An 18,042-nucleotide genomic window follows, 5' to 3' on the forward strand; every position below is an offset into this window, starting at 1 on the left:
CCGAAAAAAAGCTACCGTTAGAAACAAATGACTCCTGCGATTATTTATGTGACCCCATCAGTGGCAAGTAAGTTTTTGGGAGGGAATTTGAAAAAAAATCGCTCGTTAAGTAGGGANTGCGCACCGCCAGTGAGCGCGCCGGTCAAGCCCCGGCGCCCATCCAATGTGGATGATGATGATGATACGGAGAGTGCTCGGGATAGCTCACCTGGACGAAAGTGTCTGCAAGCCTTGCCAGCCAGTATACGCTCGCGCCCTCCGCGCAACAAGTCCCCTTCGGACTTGGAGGCTGATGATGAGAATGATGTGGACAGCTTAAACCAATCATCGGCTGCCACCAGTAGTAACAACCTCGAGACTTTGTCTTTGAATACCAAGAGCGGGAATGGCTTAGGTCACACGCGTACCAACAGCAATACTCCCGTTTATCGACCCACCACTCCCACAGGTAAGGACGGCCCCTTCGTTTGCAGTCGATGATCAGGAGAAGTTTAGTTCTTGTTTTTTTGTTTGCAGGCCAATTTGTGGACCAACATTCCGATCAAATCGAGCGAGTTGTCGAGGAAAACCGACGCCTGCTCTCCCTGATGGAGGAAAAAGACAAGAAGATTCATCTCTTGGAATATCAAATTCAGGAGTTGATGAAACGGTCATGAGAATCTCAACCCTTTTGATGTCAGCCCACAATGCCAAACGTCTTGGTTTGCACTAAATCAAAACCAGAAAGTTTTATTTCATTATCGTACCTCTTTATTTGGGGCTATGCTCAAGTGTGGTCAATTCCGGTTACCAAAACTAATCGTCATTCAGCCAAGTCCAATTGGGACAACCCGTGTTCAGTGAAAAAGAATATAAATTATATGCACTTTGTTCTCATTGGCCACCAAACTTTTAGACATTTATTTTGTAATGATATTGAAATAGGAGGGCAACACTTGGGCTTGAATGGGTTCGTAGTCAATAAGCTCACCATCTACCACGATGTTACCACTTTTACCCAAGGGTTCCAAACGGAACGCGGACACCGGCACGATTTGAACACTCGGAAAATCGGTGTGCGTACCCTGCTCTACCCCACGAAGTATTCTGATCATTTCCAGTCGTGACACGCCCTTCTTGATGATCAGAAGCCAAATGGTTCCATCGTCCATTTTGGCCTGAGGTGCGGGTTGAAGTAATGTTGCGATAAAGGCCGTATTGGTCGCGTATACCATAACAAAATCCTCTTCCATTATTGTCCAATCATCAGGCACTGGTTTACTCAAAGGTGGTAACATAAAATCGGGAGTCATATGAACGGCTGCTCCATTCGAAGAAGGATAATCCTCTTTAGCTGACCAATTTGGATCGACGGGACTATCCTCGTCGGCTGGTGAGGTTTGCGATCCTTGGCTCTCTTTTGGATGTGCCCGTTTGTAACTCAATCGGCCCCTGTAGTGACGAAAGACCGTTGCCCGCCAAAGAGACCACAGAACGAAACGAGGTTCACCCATGAAACGCAAGGTCTCGCTCTCGATATCACAGTCTGCCATGAATCCCCATCCGATGGACAGGAATGCATACACGTTCTTGCCGCTAGCACTCTGAACAGCCAGGAGATCCATGAATCGGTAACGTCTTCGAACCAAGCTCATGGCACTGGCCAGAACGCCGTTATTGTGGTAGGAATCTCCGCTCTCAAAGGCCAGTGTTCTGGCCAGGCCATTGCCCGACCCACCAGCAATGATAGATAGGGGTATTTTTGTCACCTTGGCCCAATCGGGTCTCTTGAAGAGTCCCTGAACCACTTCGTACAGTAATCCGTCGCCAGAAATGATCACAATCCCACCCCATCGGCTCAAATCCTCATTGACGACCAAGTCTTGACCGTAGCCACTCCGGGTGGTAAGCACCATATTATAAGGCACATCTGCCTCGTCCAAAATGGGACCCACCAAGTCCTGGAATATTTTCAGAGCCGTTCCCACCCCACTTTTGGGATTAACCAGGATTAGGAGAGGCTTCTTATGTCGAATAAGTCCCATGTTTTCATTCAAGAGAGCTTCCCATTCCTGCACCAATTGCAGACGCCCCTCTTTGGATCGGTTGGAATCCTTGGGGGCTTGGAGAATGAGGGTCCTAGTCTTGTACCTTACCGAACTCCACTGGGATTTTTTGTTCTTTCTTCTCCTCCGAGTCCGTGGTCGTCGTACACTGACAGTGTTGTTCTGGCCCTCGAAATCATGTTCTGAGCCAGTGATCGAAAAATAAGTCAGTTTCAGATAGAGTTTGTCACGTTCAACTGTGGGCACGATGGGTTCATTGGGCTCAATTGATTCAGTCCCGTCATCACGAGAGGGGCGGCGAGCAGGAAGAGTGTTGGCATGGCTCTCTTCGTAAGGCTTCTTCCAATGGCCACCTGTTTCCGAGACAACTTTGCACCCAATAATATGCCGGCATGGGATCTGAACATTGTTGTACTTTTTACCCAGACATGAGCTGGGAGAATCCAATTCTAATGTTTTCATGGCCACGTCCAAATGGAGGAGCACCGGTTCATCCATGTTCCAAGCCAATCGGTTTTTGAACAGGGCGCGATGCGAGGAAATCAACACCATTATGGTGAGCTCAATGTTGCAATTCGGTTTCGTTAGAATGATGTTCAAGTAAAAACAGAATTGAGCAAAGCTCAGTAAGGTCATAATCTTAAATAGAATCTTATCAAGTGCATGTAAACATATACATCAATACATATATTGTTGCCAGTAACCCCGAGGGAGAATATCCCTGAACTAAAAAAAAAAAAAAGAAAATGCAGAAAGTTCCTTAGCTATTGTCAAAAGAGACCTCATCTGTGGAAGAAAAAACCCAAACCAGACCAGGTAGCATTGATTTGATAGGATTTTTTTTGCTGGTTACACGTGTCGCTTCAAGTAACAAAAAAAAATGAAACCCAAAAAGTTGCAAATCTAAGGCACAATATGGGTTTTCTAGGATGCCAGATCTGTCCAGTTTCAAATTCATCCTTCATAGTGAAATTGATCCTAGTACTTCAGGAACAAGTCGGGTGGGTGCAAATCAAGATCATGTTTGGTGCACACTTTGTAGTACAGTTAAGATTGACATCATTGTACGAGGTCTAAAAAATACGTAATGATGTGCTTCAAAAAAGAAATCTTAAAGAATGGTAGATTGTTAAACATAATATAACATCAATATCAATTTTTACAGACGCACATTACATATATCGCTGGTTTCAATCCGTGTGTCTTCAATGTGACTGAATTTGATTATTGATTAAAAAATATCCTTTGACTTACAGGCAGTTGATTAGAAATATACTAGACATATGTGTTCGAATAAAAACAAATCATTTAGATGTGGACAATTGAATTCTACTCATCAAGAGACCAAACAGAAGTTCAGAAAATTTGGCAATCTAAATGCAACAACCAGAGATCAAGTAAATAAACTTATAAAAATCTAGTTAGGAAGTGACATACTCTTTTTATGAGTTGCAGTATTTGATAATCAATAACTACCTCAACCTAATACAACAAAGTAAAGCTTCAAACATCTTTTGATTCAGAGTTAGCCAACAATTTTTAGCCGCATTTCTTCTTCGAGGCTTATTTTTCTACTTTGCGAGTTGTTTTGTCATTTTGCGTTAAGTATTTATTAATTTCAGGCTTACTAAACAATTGACATTACCAAAACTTACATCTGAAAGTCTGAGTTTAAGGGCAAATTGACTACTTTATTTGCTTATTTACTAAAGATTGGAAAAATAGCTTTTTTTGCCGTTGAGTGTATATTTCAGATGGTTGTCAAAACTAGTTTTCCTTTTCTCTTCATGTTAATTGCGTTAAAACAGGTACTTGCATTCAACTCTCTAGATTTGTTGATGGTAAAACAAAGTTATTTTTCCGAGCTTTCCTTATTATATGACGAGCTGATCATCATATGTAATCGAAATGAAAATAAAACAAAAAAATGCATTATCAACTTTGCCGGTTCTTCTTACCTCTACTAAGAAGATTTTTTTAAGGAAAAATATTTTCTTTCATTATTAGGGTATTCCTATTTGTCCAATTTTGTGACATTGATTTAGGTACGAGGTCCCCGTCAAGATTTGAAGTGCAACTCGTGCAAACTGATGAATACAATAGATCCGAGTTCAGAGTGAACGCCATCGTAATCAAAGATTTTGACTCGATTACCGTAGTACGCACGGTATGTTATAATGAATGCACGATCATGAATATATTCGTATGTGCGTACAAAGAGACTTTCTTATCATTGTGGTTCATTGTAAAGAAGTACAGAATCATACCTTGGTAAGGTTTTACAGCAGGTATAAAACACCACATCAATCATTTGGGACTCTAGTTTGATTGACCATGAGGCATATTCTACACTTGTTATTCTGCACATACTATTGGACTTTGACTGAGAGTTATGAAGTTCGTTTAGAGCGGATTCGGAGAGAAGAATACGACGACTTCAGTCGAAACTATGACAATAGGTGAGCTCAATTGAAAATGCTTGTCTTCATAGAAACTGGAGGCATTGGATAAGGCAGTGTTGAAGTCGTTTGTCCTTGCGGTTCTTGCGGTTACTGCGATGTAATATGACGTCATTATTGAGGTTCCGACAATTGGTGAGGTGCTTTCCAGACCTAAACGTGGCAAACAAGTACCTAAATGTTTAGAAGGTCTAATAGTGTTGTACGGATTCCATATGATTGCAATTGACGTTACGTAATGGTGACTTTAATCGCAACAAATCCTAGCTCCTCAGAATCTCAATCAGTTTGCGTCACAATCTATTTCTATTTCAACTCTCACAACAACAGAGTTATGTTTACACAAAAAAAGTTATTACAGAGTTGTTTCTGACAAAATTGTCAAGGGGAGAATGGAATTCTACCCTGTTACTAACTATGGAATTTGACTAGATGATGATAGAACCAGTTTGTTCTGTCAGAGAACTTGAGGCTGCAGCCCTTGTCAGGCTACTCACGTTGGTTTCGTCCGGGACTGTTTTCAGGAAGTTGTCAAGCTCTCTCTTGTAAGACGCAGGAGATTGGTTGAGGTTAGGTTGCCTGAGGTAGGTGGGCAGGCAGTTGAACAACTGGGATCCACGGTATAGGAAGCTGCTTCCTCTCAATCGTTTCACCCAGCCTGGGGTTGATTGGTCATTTTTTGGAAGTTCCATATGAATTCCTGTTCTTGGATTGTCCCTGGAGACAAACCCTGGATTAGGCACCATTTCTTGAAGCACTTTCCAAGCATATTTTACCATGTATCGTTCTCGTCTCCTCTCCAGGCAGTACAAGTTCAGCATCTTCAATCGCTCCCAGTAGTTTGGGCGATTCATGCCTCGAAAGGTGTCTAGTTTTCTTGTAAATGACCTCTAGATCCCCTCAAGTCTTCATATGGCGGCTGACTCAACAGTTGACCACAGAACGCAGCAATATTCGGCTCTACTCATTACCAGTTGCTTTTACAGGGGGATCATAATGTTCTTGTCGAATGGTGAATGTTCTAAGGATCCACCCAGACATTTGGTTGCAAGAGAGTACAGTCTTCTCAATATGCATTTTGAAAGTACAGTATGATCTAAGAGTCACTCCCAAATCACGGACATGTTCAGTGCTTTGGATTATTGATTGATTAGAAGATGAATAGACATGCCCCTTTAACCTTGTTCTGCCAAAGTGAACCCACTCAAACTTGGCAGAGTTGAAGACCATTTTGTTGTTTTCTGACCAGACATACACTTTCTCCAGGTATTGTTGAAGCTCGTTGTTATCCTTTTCACTGCTAACCCCTTTCCAAAACTCTTGTGTCATCTGCAAAAGGAGGCCAAACTTGAGTTCTGGACACCTTAGTCAATGTCCCCCATTAGGATTAGGAGCAGGATTGGCCCAAGCACTGAGCCTTGTGGGACTCCTGAGACGGGCCAAACTGTTGAAGATTGTTCTCCATCGATCACAACGGCCTGCTGACGTTTTTTTTGAGAACATTTCCAATCCACACACCAACTTTCCCATTCATGACAAGGCGCTTCATCTTCCTTAATATTGTGTTGTGGTCACAAGGCTTTGGCAAAATCCAGGAAAATAGAGTCAACACCATCATTAGTCTCAAGCATGCAAAGAATTTCTTAGTAATATTGTACTAGCTGAGTCAATGTTGAGTGACCTTTTCTGAATCCATGTTGACCTTTGTTGAACAGATTGTCGCTGGAAAGATGTGCAACAAGGGCACCTTTCACAACCTTTTCAAACGCTTTTGTTAGGTGGCTTGTCAGTTCCACTGGCCTATAGTTTTTTGCATGAGTCTTGTCACATTGATGCCCTCTGGCATGTCTCCACTGTCCAGGGAATCTCTTCAGTTCATAGGAGAATTGATTGAGAAGGAAAGCTGGGAACTTATCCGGGCCTGGGGCAGATGAGGAGGAAATTGCTTTCATAGCAGTCTCAATATCTTAAACTGTGAAAGGTATATCCTTCAATCCAGTGTTACAGTTGAAAAACTCACTGAGTTTGGGGATGTCATCAGTTGAATTGGGTTCAGTAAACACAGCTGAATACTGCTTGCTCAGGATTTCTGCCATCTTCCTTGGGCTATCCTCAAGATGGTATGTTGACCGCAGCGGGCCAATATGTCATTTTGCCTTTCTGTATTTGTTGGCATATTTGTACAATGCTTTTGGATTTGACTTCACCTGAGATGCCACCCTTGCTTCCTGAATTACTTTCTCTGTTTTATAGGAAGACTCTAGCTCAGAGTTGATTAGTGCAATCTTTTTGCATATATTTTCCCTGTCAAGATGTTTTTTTATTCGGAGCTTTGAAAACAAGGCACACCGTTTCTTGAAAAGTCTCTTTCTATCTCTTGGGATTGGGATGTTGCCTGTGTTACCCACCTTCTTGAAGGGTAGACTAGCTTGCTCTGCTATTTCTGTGATAGTGTCAATAAATTTAGTCCTCTTCTCATGTGCAGTGCTTGAAGATGATAACAGTTGATCACAATCACAGGTTACAAATCATTGCTTTAAATTTTTTTGATTCCCTTTTTCAAAGTCATACCTTCCAATTTTTGCTATGTATTTGATCTGTTTCTTTTCCTTTCTTTGATCTGTTTCTTGTCATTTCTTTGATCTGTTTCTTGTCATTTCTTTGATCTGTTTCTTGTACTTTATTTGATCTGTTGTGTACGCTGTTTTTGCTGTCACAAGTTTGTGGTCTGATATGCCACACATTTCCATGACTTCAGTCTTCAGGATTGTATCAGGGTTGTTGGTCCAAATAAGATCAAGGGTGTTGTTGTTGCGTGTTGGTTCTCTCACCATTTGGCAGAGAAAGTTATTGCTCGCAAAATTTAGAAGGCTTTTTCTTCTGTGATTCAAGTGTTGATTTTGGGGCACATTATATCCGACTCACATACTCATTCCAGAGAACGCGGTGGGAAGTTGAAGTCACCCATCACAATTAAATCATATGACTGGTCACTGAGGGAATCTAGTTCGTTTTGAACAATGTCGATCACTTTTGAAATGTCCACTGCTGATGCAGATGGAGGCCGATGAAGCACTGTCATGATCATACCTAGAGGGATTGCCTTGGCCATCACTACTTCACAGACTCCTGTTGACTTTGCCATAATGACTTTTGATGGGAGAGATGGGGGTGTTAGAAGCAGGGTCCCACCTCTTGGGTTTGGATTATTGTTCAGTGAGGTTCTATCACATCGATGGAGAGAATAACCAGGGAAACTCAGCAACAGTTCAGCATCATTTACTCCTTTGTGAAGCCAGGTTTCTGTCATTCCTAAAATGGGAGTTGCAGCCACCGTAGATATGTCATGGAGAAGATTGCATTTGATCCAGCTACAATTTTTCTCGGCAATAACAGTATATCAATCTATTTTTTGCGGACTTCCTCTTCCTTCGAATTAGAGTTGGCTGATTTGGTTAACCCTTGAATATAAGGTTGATCAGGAATTTATTCAAAAACTTATCCAAGTATGACTGATATCCTCCTCATGAATCTACACCTACATACTCCCTACGAATATTTGAGGGCATCAAATTGAACAACGAAGGAGCCCGAGAAAGAAGAGAGTTGGACTTCATTCAATTTCAATATCTCGTTGAATTTTAATATTTTCAAGATTAGTCCAAAAACTGAAAGTTACAACTTTTTCTTTTGATAAAGCAACGATAAAAGTGCTTTTTCTTTTAGGAAAAATAGACAGCAAATGACTTGCACATAATTTTTTTCATGTATTTTACCAAGAAGAAAAGACAAAATTTGCAACTTCTACTCAAATTTTGATTCCATTTCACTCAAAAAGGATTCTTTCTAGGAATGGCATTCCCCAACATGCCATTCACTGAATCCTTGTCAAAGGAACATTTTGATGCATTTTAGAGTACCATCATTACCAGACAGGTCAAAAATATCTCGTAAACACTGTCATGGGTTGAGTTTGATTAAACTCGAGGTGCCTAATATTTCGGAAAAGGTTTGACAAAATATATAACGTGCAGATGCACTTCCAGAATAAGATTATGAAATTGTTGATATCCCTGCTTTGAAATCGAAAACAATTTGTCTTCCACCTTGAATACGAGCTTCAAACCTTGGCCTTGGTAATAACTAATAAGTACTAAAATAGCAGTTATACCCTTCATTATTGGGTATGCATTTTAGACGTCTTAATCCGTTGTTTTTTAGCATCATATGTGATGATTTCAGTCGTTAAATCTGATTCCAATCACGTTTTATAGATTGTCTTGAAGACGAACCTAAGAATCTTGGAAATTATCAAACTCTAAATGACATACTCATTGCAAAGGAGTGAAGAGGTTGACGAGAACACAAAATATCAACATTTTGATCAACGTACCCCTGGAGCATCGAAAGGTTAATGTAACCCCATTCTAGTACTCAAGGCATGTCAAAAAATGTCTTGCGAAAGAATGTATATTTATTCAACGCGTTAACGGTTTTCCACATCTCCGGATTTTGTTTCAATGAAGTCCTAACCATTGCACGTCAAATTTCTATTCGGAAATAAACTATCCAAATTGAGGTACAAAACACCAATCCAGATAAAGGCAAAGTACAATGAGAGCCATCATTGAAGCTTTTTGATTAACTTGGCTTGTCCTCCTTCTACACTCGATGAAATATGCTTAGTCGAACGACGAAAATCCAAGTCAATTAATTCAGTTTTGAGATGGTAACCATTCGAATGATGAATTACAGTCTGCGCAAGCGACACAACACCATGATTTGTAATTTGCAATGACATCAAAGGCCTACTGCACATTGCACGTAAAGTGAATACCAAATCATAAGCGTGAAGATTATAAAAGACTTGAAGAGAACAAGATTCAGTCAGTTTCCCAACAGATCAATCAAGATAGACTACTTTATCAGGGACATGTCAGATGCTAAATAAGGCTTGTTTTGGCCAACGAACCAGCTTACGTCCTCCTGAGAGTAAGTATAATTTAATTAGATGAAGGCATTGCCATCATGTCACACCCGCAATGGTTCATGGCAATCTGATTCATGTGTCGAGTTAATGAGGTCAGATTGGTTCTGGCCATGTTAGAGTTCGAACATGATGCCAAAACATTGGTTGAAGTACTATATACAAGTGTTCTGTGCGATATTGCCCCTCATAACCAAACAAGGAGGGGCACGAACTCACCGGCTAAGAAAGTTGGGGCTTCCATCAATCACGAATAAGTAAGATACTCTTGCGCAGTAAGAATTGCACCCCGTGATTTGTGCACCAAATAAGATAAAGCTTGTTTTTTGTTAATATTTCTAAGAGTGATTGGAGGAGTGTCCCGTTTTGGTCGACCACATGGAGCCATCCTTTTTGGCCCCAACAATCTGGAGGGCGATTGGAACCAAATTTGGACCCAAACAAGAACTGTGCCTGAAAAGTTGCCCGCGGTTCCATCAGGAAGGGCTAATGTTCGATTTCCATCTGGAGTCTCAGTGCGCCCCAATGACACCTTTACTTCCGGACTGGTGAGAAAGTTCAACAGTGCATCCAATTCTTGCGTTGTACTCCAACGCTTGCGCTTTTCAGGTGCCTCTTCACCTCAACTGCGGTTCTTGAGATTGCAAAAAATTGCACGAAAATGAGGGCAATTTTGGACTTTTAAATTTGCATGTGTTTAGGCCTTTCAATAATTTGTTTGTTTGTTTGTTTTTCACCGGCTTCATTAACTGCTTCAGGGAATATAAACCTTGTGACTGTTAAAGTAGAAGATCTCAATTCGTCCATTTCATAATAATGAAAATTTATTTGATGTTTGGTCTAGCAACGAATTAGAGTTGGCTGAACGGGTTGAAACGCTCGATGTATCCAAATACACGTTTGAAAAGCTTTGTCAACTTTCAACTGGATATGCTCATTGAGTTATCCATTTCTTTGGAGAACTGCCCCTAAATCCTTCATGGACGAAACCTGCTCTAAATCTTGACCTTGACCATGACGAGTGGAGTGCTCAATGGCGTTGACTCACAATCCATTCAAAGACATATTACTCGTAGCAACCCAAGAGTAGATTCAATCGAAGTTCTTTGGAAGACAACTGGAATCAAGACCATTCTTACCACAATCTTATTCTGTACCTTTAGCATTAGAAGAGACACTGGCAGTAACGTAAGCTTTTGAAGCGGAGCAAATGAGTAGCATTAAATAGGAGAGGCCCTAAAATGGAGCCCTGTGGAATGCTTGACTTGAAATCATATCGATTTTAGCGATTAGCGACAAATTTTTGGAATCATCAGTACCGTTTCTTGCAACACTTTTGAAACGTTTGACAAGAGTCCCAGTTTTTGTGTTTATTCTATTTTTTCATTTTGCATGTTTTTTGGCACATTCTTTGGCCAGATGAAATAAAATGAAATATGACATAGTCTTCATTTTACAAGATATATAGAAGTTTTGCTTATTTCTGCCGCATCTCCCATAATACATTTTGAGATCTAACGAATTCCTTACGCCGCCTGTAAAATTATTGATGCTCACAAAATACTTGATCTAGAAAATCCATCGAAAATCCTTTAATTGCGGTCTAATCTTTACAGTTGCTTCAATTTCCTGAGATTGAATGGGAAACAGAACCCAACTCAATGTATACCCTAATGATTGTGGACGTGGACATTTTTCGACCGGAGAGCCCCGTGACGAACTTCATTCATTATCTCAGCACGAATATTCCGGGATCCAATATCATGGCTGGCGATGAGAACTTCCAATTTATCCCACCCTTCGCTTTTCTTTATTCGCCCGAGAGTGGATTGGTCGACGACCCGAATTTTTCTCACAGAATGGTGATTCTCATTTACAAACAGAGGTCAAGAATTGAAACAGAGATTGAGCAGGACTACTGCTCCCCAACCGTGTTTAACAGGCTACAGGTGAATATTGATCACTGATCAGGCATTGATGGGCATTTTCATGTAATCAAAACTTTTTAACATTGACACCCTTCTTGAAAGGTGTGCTCTACTTGATCATTCTTGAGTTCATTAAATTTAGTTAAGGCTAATAATAACTGTGGCCAAAAATGCAGCAGATTGACTGATATCTGATATGATCCAACCATACTTCACCATTGCTTCCTTCTCACAGTTCCAGAGCATTTTCCATCGCAAGACTTTAAAAGTCAGTTTTGGCCATGGCTCGATTTCCTACAATGGTTTGTGCTAAATGACGGACAAATATATAACTACATGATGAGCTTTAAAATGGTGCTTAAGACGAAATTGAAAAGGTCCCTGATCAATGGATTTGTCTAGTTTTTGTGCACATCAAGGTGGTTTTTTTTCAATAGAGCTTATAGTGAAAATCTTTTGAGCAGGTACGTGGTCATGGAGATGGAACGGTTCAGTTTTCATTTTTCCTACAAAGATTGAACTCAAATTTCTAATCATTGGACACATCTGCTCTTATCATGCGGTCATAAAAAGCAACTTATTTTTCTGAACAACATCAAGTTATTTATTTTCAATGTCTAGATGTTCTTCAATCACCTTCACAATGCATACGCATGCAAAATAACAAGTTTACTTTAATCATTGTGTTTGCATTTAACAAAATCTTGCTTGTTTTAGCAAATTAGTGTTTTTTCTGAGATCTTACTTTGGACTTGACAGGAGCCAGTCATTACATTTTTTCATTATTGTCAGCAACTCAGTAATGTATTGTATCATCTGCTCCAATCCGACGGTAATTACAGGTTTTTCTTCGAGACTGTTTTACGGTACAATGAGGAGTTTTTTGGGTCTGTTATCTAACTAAACTATCCGAAGAAATTGAGCAAGGTATCTTGTGAGTATCAAAACTGGGTTCAGACCTCTTTGGCACAGATAAAAAAGATCAGACAGCATTGTCTATTAAATAGTGTAAAGGTATTTGACTTCAACTTTGAAAACGAATCCATTACTTTACTTGACAAAATGACTAGGCATATGACGTTAATTAATGTGTTGATTAAACATATGTACTAAAACCTCAGGTTTGATAAAGAACAACTAGTATTGAATCCTCTACTAGCAAGAATCAATGCAGTGTTATTTAATGTTCAAGTAGCAACAACGTAACACCCATCAATGCTACCAAGTGTGTATCAAATTCAACCTTTTCATAAAATATAAACTTTTTTTTTGCTTTCAGAATTTATCCGATTTGGTCAGCAAATACAGACTTGGTGTCCCAACCGCCGGTAACTTCTTGAGGGTCAAGTACTCCTCTACAACCAACAAATTTTTGTGCAAATTTTCGGCGTGCACAGGTTCGCCATTTCCAGCGCCTTTACCCGGTATCAACGACTCTCCCGAGTGCCAAAGCTACAAGTGATACATACATGACAGAAATAGACGTTTATTATACCTACCTCGATCTTGGCGAGCAAGTCACCTGACTTTCAAGTGCTTTCAGCTAGATTGAACAAAGATACACTGCTAAACTTAGAAATAAAACGGGCTTTATCGCGCCCATTGGTGACATTATTTTGTAATTGTTGATAAAAAGTAGTGCAACAGTCAATGATGATGTCATGAAAAGTGATGAGCGCTTAAAATGTTTTGTTCAGTTTCATGAACATCTCCAGAAAAAGCCCAAGTCTACGAGATAACCAACTGTGGGCGTACCAAGGGCTCTAGGATTGGAATCCTGGGAAGTTCAAAATGGAAGAAAAATATTCATGTTGTGCCTAGCTTTAAATCGATTTAATATTGGGTCCACAATTGAGTTAGAGTTGGCACAAATTTCTTTTCGCAAAAATGCAATCCTAGCACAAGGTGATTTTGTATCATCAGCATAAGAAAGAAACTTCTAATCTAATCGAGAACTTTGCCCTGGATCACTATATCGTGAAGCATGCTAACTAAGAGCCCCTCATCTTCCTTGTCAAAGGCCCAGGCAAAGGCAAGATGAATAACATCAACAGGCTCATGGCTCTTCTAGTCCCTGAATGAACTGCCTCTATGTATATGCTCAATCAGTTGGGTAGCCGTCAAAATCATGCTTCTTTAAATCATCGTTTTCTTGTTTTTAAACAATCGTAAAATTTCAAGTTTTCCTGCCAACATGTTACAATAATGAGCATTGATATTGAGGAAATGCATATTAGGAAAATCATTTTCATTCCAAAGTTTGAACTACTCAATGACAAAAACAGTTTCAACCTCATGGGGATAACATGCCGAATGTCTTTTTGAAATTTCAAACTTTGGCAGCCAAGGCCGTATTTAACTGGCCAAAATAAATGGATGTACTAAAAACATTTGCTTTGTAGTAAATTAGAGGGTTTGGTTGTTTAAGGTATGCAATCTTTTTTCAATAAATCAACCCCAACAAGACTCATTTTCTGGCTTACCACATCATTTACAAATTTCCCTATTATTTGAAGCTGTCGTCGAAAAGCTCAAATTTGAAAGTCTTCGATCACATTAAATTAAATATTTGAAGCATTTTTCAAATATTTATCCTCTTTCAAGTAATTATCAAGTATTAATATTACATACTTTGCCTTTTCTAGAGTAAAAATGATTGAAGGGTTTCAAATCTCAAACCAGGATGTTTTTCTAGTCTCGGCTAATGATAGTGGAATATTTGCAACAATGACAGAAAAAGTCATAATGAAGAAATTGTGTGTGTGGATGTGTATAATCGTCTTGATACTTGTCCTTGGGAGCAGAATTTTAGTATCGTATTAGACACTCTTAAGGTTACAAAGTAAGCCTTGCCTGTCGAAGATCTGTGCCTTAAATCATGCATATAAGAAGTGCTGTGAAATTTGAAAAGAAACTTCATAATTAAGAAGCTCAGACGTAATTATAGCCTCATATGATAATGATTTTTTATCTTGGAAGTGGCCACGTAACTAGTATAATAGGGTCACGCAACCATTCCAATTCATTCCAAAACACGGCCAGTCAGGGTTTGATACTACTCTACCCTAAAGCCAAATATTGAAGAAAATTCCAAAAGTTAACATACAATACCATTAAGAACTACACATTTCAACCTTTAATATGCAAAATGAATTCAATTAGCATTCAAAATGTACAATAAGTCAAAAAAATAATGACCGTTATTTTTCTCCCTGATGCAATATCCTCGTTCAAAGATGAATCAAGTCATGTACATTAGATTCTGCATGCGTGTGTGCAACCAAAAGAGCAGAGAATGTGTCATTAGGATAAGAAGAAAAAATAGCGATTGAGGTGCTCAAATGAGGTCAAGGGAGGTGGCAACTCGTATCAAAAAACGTTTGCCTCCACCATCCAGACACACGTAAGTTTCTAGTCATTCTCGCTGGTATTTTAGAACGTAGCTCTTTAATCACTTTCAACTTTGGCATTTATGGGTTGTCGGATTCAACAATCTGTTGTTCATCGAAGATCGATTTTCAGACCCAACCCAGATTTCGGCCACTCCCTCAAAATTAGTCCAGTCATCTTAAAACGGAAAGGAGTGATTCGTGTCATCTAAGTGTTCCTTGTGGTTGTCTAGTGCTGGTAATAGTTATATTTAATGCTTTAATCTAAATGACCTCGAAAAAAAGTTGCCTTTCTAGCCGATTTTTTTTAAATTGAAAAAAAAAAAGCAAAGGAAGTTGAGAAAAGACGTAGAGAAAAGTCAAGATTTAAAAAGAAAAGTTGTGAAAATGTGCAAAACAAGTATGCATGTGCAAAAAAAATTGTTACAATGAGGGAAAGACCAATTTTAGCTCCTCTTAGCCTTTTTGCTGCAGTTTTATTTGTTTCAAAATTTAGGTACCCAACTCTGACGGCAGATGTAGCTCAACTACAAGCTCTCGTCTTTTTGCACACTCGCCCAAATCAAAAAATTCAATTCGTTGGTAGACCAGAATTGAGTATAGAGTTTAAGTGGCAACAGATAAATAAATCATAATCTTTCATTTTGATTATGCGGTAGGTTACATTCTTTGCACCGTTAAGTGAAGCCAGTGAAAAACCAACCCAAAAACAAAATCGCTAAAATGTTCTGGCTGAGGATTTGATCCTTAATAACAAAGCTCAATTTCGTTTTGCCAAATTGCAATTCGTGGACAAGATTGGACCATTTATGCTACAACAATAATCTAATTTTGCTGATTCATTAACCTACCACGTCAATTCAAAACTTGTACTTGACCCTTCAACCCCAATTCAAAGTCCGTTATTAGTAAAGATTAGGCAAGATAGATACTGTTCAACAACTGTATTGTCATCCATGCCCAAGCCCTTCAAATCTACTAGTCGACGAGATAAGGAGCTATAAAAAAACCGTGCATTGCTTGTTTAAAAATGTCTCAACATACAAATCAAATTTTGGATTTTGGCTAGTCAATGAGCTACATTTTAGTAAAAAAAACATTTCACTCAAATTAGCCTCTTTAAGCGACGACAATTTTCAAAAGACACCTACAGACAGCCTCAAAAAAACAGACACGGACATTTTACAGTAATATTCCAATATAGTACAATTTTTCGGCAGCAGAAACATTTCCACCATAGCAAGGTTCTATAGAGCTTTATAACTTTCAACAAATCCTTAGCAAATCCCTAGAAAGCAGGTGTGCCCCAGCGGTTTAAGAGGCAGTGCTAACAAGGCAAGCATCATTTCCGCAGTTGTCGTGGGTTCAAACCCCGGTGCTGACAGATCACAACCTCTTAAGGGAAGGAGACGGGGTGTGGTGGCTAGGGCGATGCCCTAGCTTGAAAGAGGTTCCTGATCCGATTTTCCTCCCCGATCTTAACCCACTGGAAACTTTTAAAGGCTCTCCACACCCACAGACGGAGAGCGATTTAGAATGATTATCTAATTACGTCGCCAGTAGCAAAATTTACTGAAGACACCTGTTTTTATAAATGGGAAACATGCCAGTTAACAACAACAACCAAACTGCTGCAAACACGGCACTGTCTATCCAAAAAAGTTTGATTTTTTTCAACCCTCCGACCCTAGCATTCACCAATGAGAAAATGGCCTTGCTGAGCCGGACTGATAACAGTTTTTGAATGATGGAGCTAATTTTGTCTTCTTGACGTGCACATGTTTGTTTCATGAATATTTAGTTCACCTTTGGCCGTGTAATATACACATTTCTTGCCTAGAGTTTCGGGCACCTGTGTTCGAGGCAATGCTTTGGTAACGTTTGTCTTAAGAAGTTGATTTTCAGGAACTGATGTCATGGTTTCATTGCAATTTTGAAAATGATCGATTGAAACATATAGCCACGTCAGCAAAGCAAGTCCAACCTGTATTAGTGTATTGTGCAGAGATCATATCACGCTCTCCTCTCCGCTAAAACACCTTTGGAATGATTCAAAAAGGATTTTCCTGTCCTAGCACGTGCTTTTAACAATAAGTCATTACTTCTATTCAAAGATTGGATTTGACTGGGCTGGTGTCGTCTTCGAATCCCTAGCTAGTCAATCGATTACTCTTACACCCGCATATGTCATTAGCATCAACTACTATTAGTCTCCCCGGTCTAAAACAAAGTGCTCTTCACTTTCCAGCTTTAGAAGAATATGTACCTAATTGCCGGAGAAACAGGTGTGTTTGTGAAAAGGTCTCTCCAATGACCCCAACCACGAGAGAAAGCAAGGCTCTTTGAAACACTTCCAAGTTCCCAACTTCATCTCTGAGTCACTTTTTTCAAGCCTTAGTTTGAGAATCCATTCCCGTGCTAGTAAATCAAGTGTTTATCACCTCGTCTCCGCGAAAACGTGGCCTCTCTTCAATGTGAATCGTGATTATTAGCTTTCTCGATTGTTCGTGATCATTCAGTTCGTGTGGCAAAGTGTGCACCATTAAAAATGACGATATTGAAGCATTTCTCCATGAAGATCCCTTGGGTGTTTGTGTACTCGGTGTTGTTATGTGTGACATGGAGTCGTGGTGATAACAGTGAGAATTCAGGGCCGCTTTTGCCCGCAGCCTTTCAGGCCAAGCTTCGCCCGCAATGTCCGGGATTCGAACCCACGATCTTCGAGCAACGTATTCCACAGGGACGGTAAAATGCCACAACGATGAAGTACACTAAAACCGATCCTGCCATTGAGACTCTGGAAATGTGTGTTCAATCATGTTGTGAGGATAGAGCTTGTAATGTGGCGTTCATGTATGAGAAAGATCAATCGCTCACGTGTTTTAAGGTAAGATTGTTGTTAAACAATATTGACCTTCGGCGAATGAAAATGAGTTATATATAAATATTGATTTGATCATTTTGAACGCGTTGTGAATCAAGTCACTATACATCGTTGTGAGATTTAAGACTTCGTTCAATTCTAGTTGGGTTGTGTCCATGATTCACTTTGCCTTCCAACCCTCATGCCCAATGCGACCAACACCAAGGCCAAGCGTCACACCAAGATGGTTCTTATCCGTCCTTTCGAGCACAAAGCTTGGAGCGAAGTCCAAATCACCGCTCAAACGAAATCTGATCAAGGCCAAAGCCCAGGAGGGACCATTTGTGAAGTTGGGTTGGATCTAGAGGCGT

General features: G+C 39.8%; 4 protein-coding genes and 1 long non-coding RNA gene across 6 annotated transcripts in view; 3 read left to right on the forward strand and 2 right to left on the reverse strand.

Moving 5' to 3' along the window:
• LOC131883256 (protein hunchback-like) overlaps positions 1-888 on the forward strand; it is a gene marked incomplete in the record, with an annotated part of 2,238 nt that extends 1,350 nt beyond the window's left edge. The window contains 2 exon segments of the mRNA XM_059230692.1: positions 118-448; positions 517-888. Coding sequence (XP_059086675.1) covers positions 118-448; positions 517-656 — 471 coding nt within the window.
• Positions 836-2,713, reverse strand: LOC131883255 (sphingosine kinase 1-like). The gene has a single exon (XM_059230691.1). It carries the CDS (start codon positions 2,679-2,681, stop codon positions 900-902), a length of 1,782 nt encoding a protein of 593 aa, XP_059086674.1. The 5' UTR covers positions 2,682-2,713; the 3' UTR covers positions 836-899.
• Positions 2,714-4,344: 1,631 nt separating this feature from the next.
• On the forward strand, positions 4,345-13,033 carry LOC131883257 (phosphatidylethanolamine-binding protein homolog F40A3.3-like). Of its 2 annotated transcripts, none has more exons than XM_059230694.1 (4): positions 4,345-4,504; positions 9,835-10,039; positions 11,108-11,440; positions 12,699-13,033. In XM_059230694.1, the coding sequence occupies exons 1-4, from the start codon at positions 4,380-4,382 to the stop codon at positions 12,879-12,881; spliced, it is 846 nt and encodes a 281-aa protein (XP_059086677.1). In that variant the 5' UTR covers positions 4,345-4,379; the 3' UTR covers positions 12,882-13,033. The 2 variants fall into 2 exon arrangements, with proteins under 2 accessions (XP_059086677.1, XP_059086676.1); XM_059230693.1 differs by lacking the exon at positions 4,345-4,504 and adding an exon at positions 8,576-9,748.
• On the reverse strand, positions 4,382-9,841 carry LOC131883258 (uncharacterized). Its single transcript, XR_009373601.1, has 3 exons — positions 9,711-9,841; positions 5,002-7,965; positions 4,382-4,657 (listed from the first exon to the last, which is right to left on the reverse strand). It is a non-coding gene; the product is annotated as an uncharacterized LOC131883258 (long non-coding RNA).
• Positions 13,034-14,663: 1,630 nt separating the features above from the next.
• The window catches only part of LOC131883205 (dyslexia-associated protein KIAA0319-like protein), a gene marked incomplete in the record, with an annotated part of 15,452 nt that continues 12,073 nt past the window's right edge, over positions 14,664-18,042 (forward strand). Inside the window, 3 exon segments of the mRNA XM_059230599.1 lie at positions 14,664-14,822; positions 17,057-17,695; positions 17,835-18,042. Coding sequence (XP_059086582.1) covers positions 17,570-17,695; positions 17,835-18,042 — 334 coding nt within the window.

This window comes from Tigriopus californicus, chromosome 7, assembly GCF_007210705.1.
Source record: "Tigriopus californicus strain San Diego chromosome 7, Tcal_SD_v2.1, whole genome shotgun sequence".
Lineage (NCBI taxonomy): Eukaryota > Metazoa > Arthropoda > Copepoda > Harpacticoida > Harpacticidae > Tigriopus > Tigriopus californicus.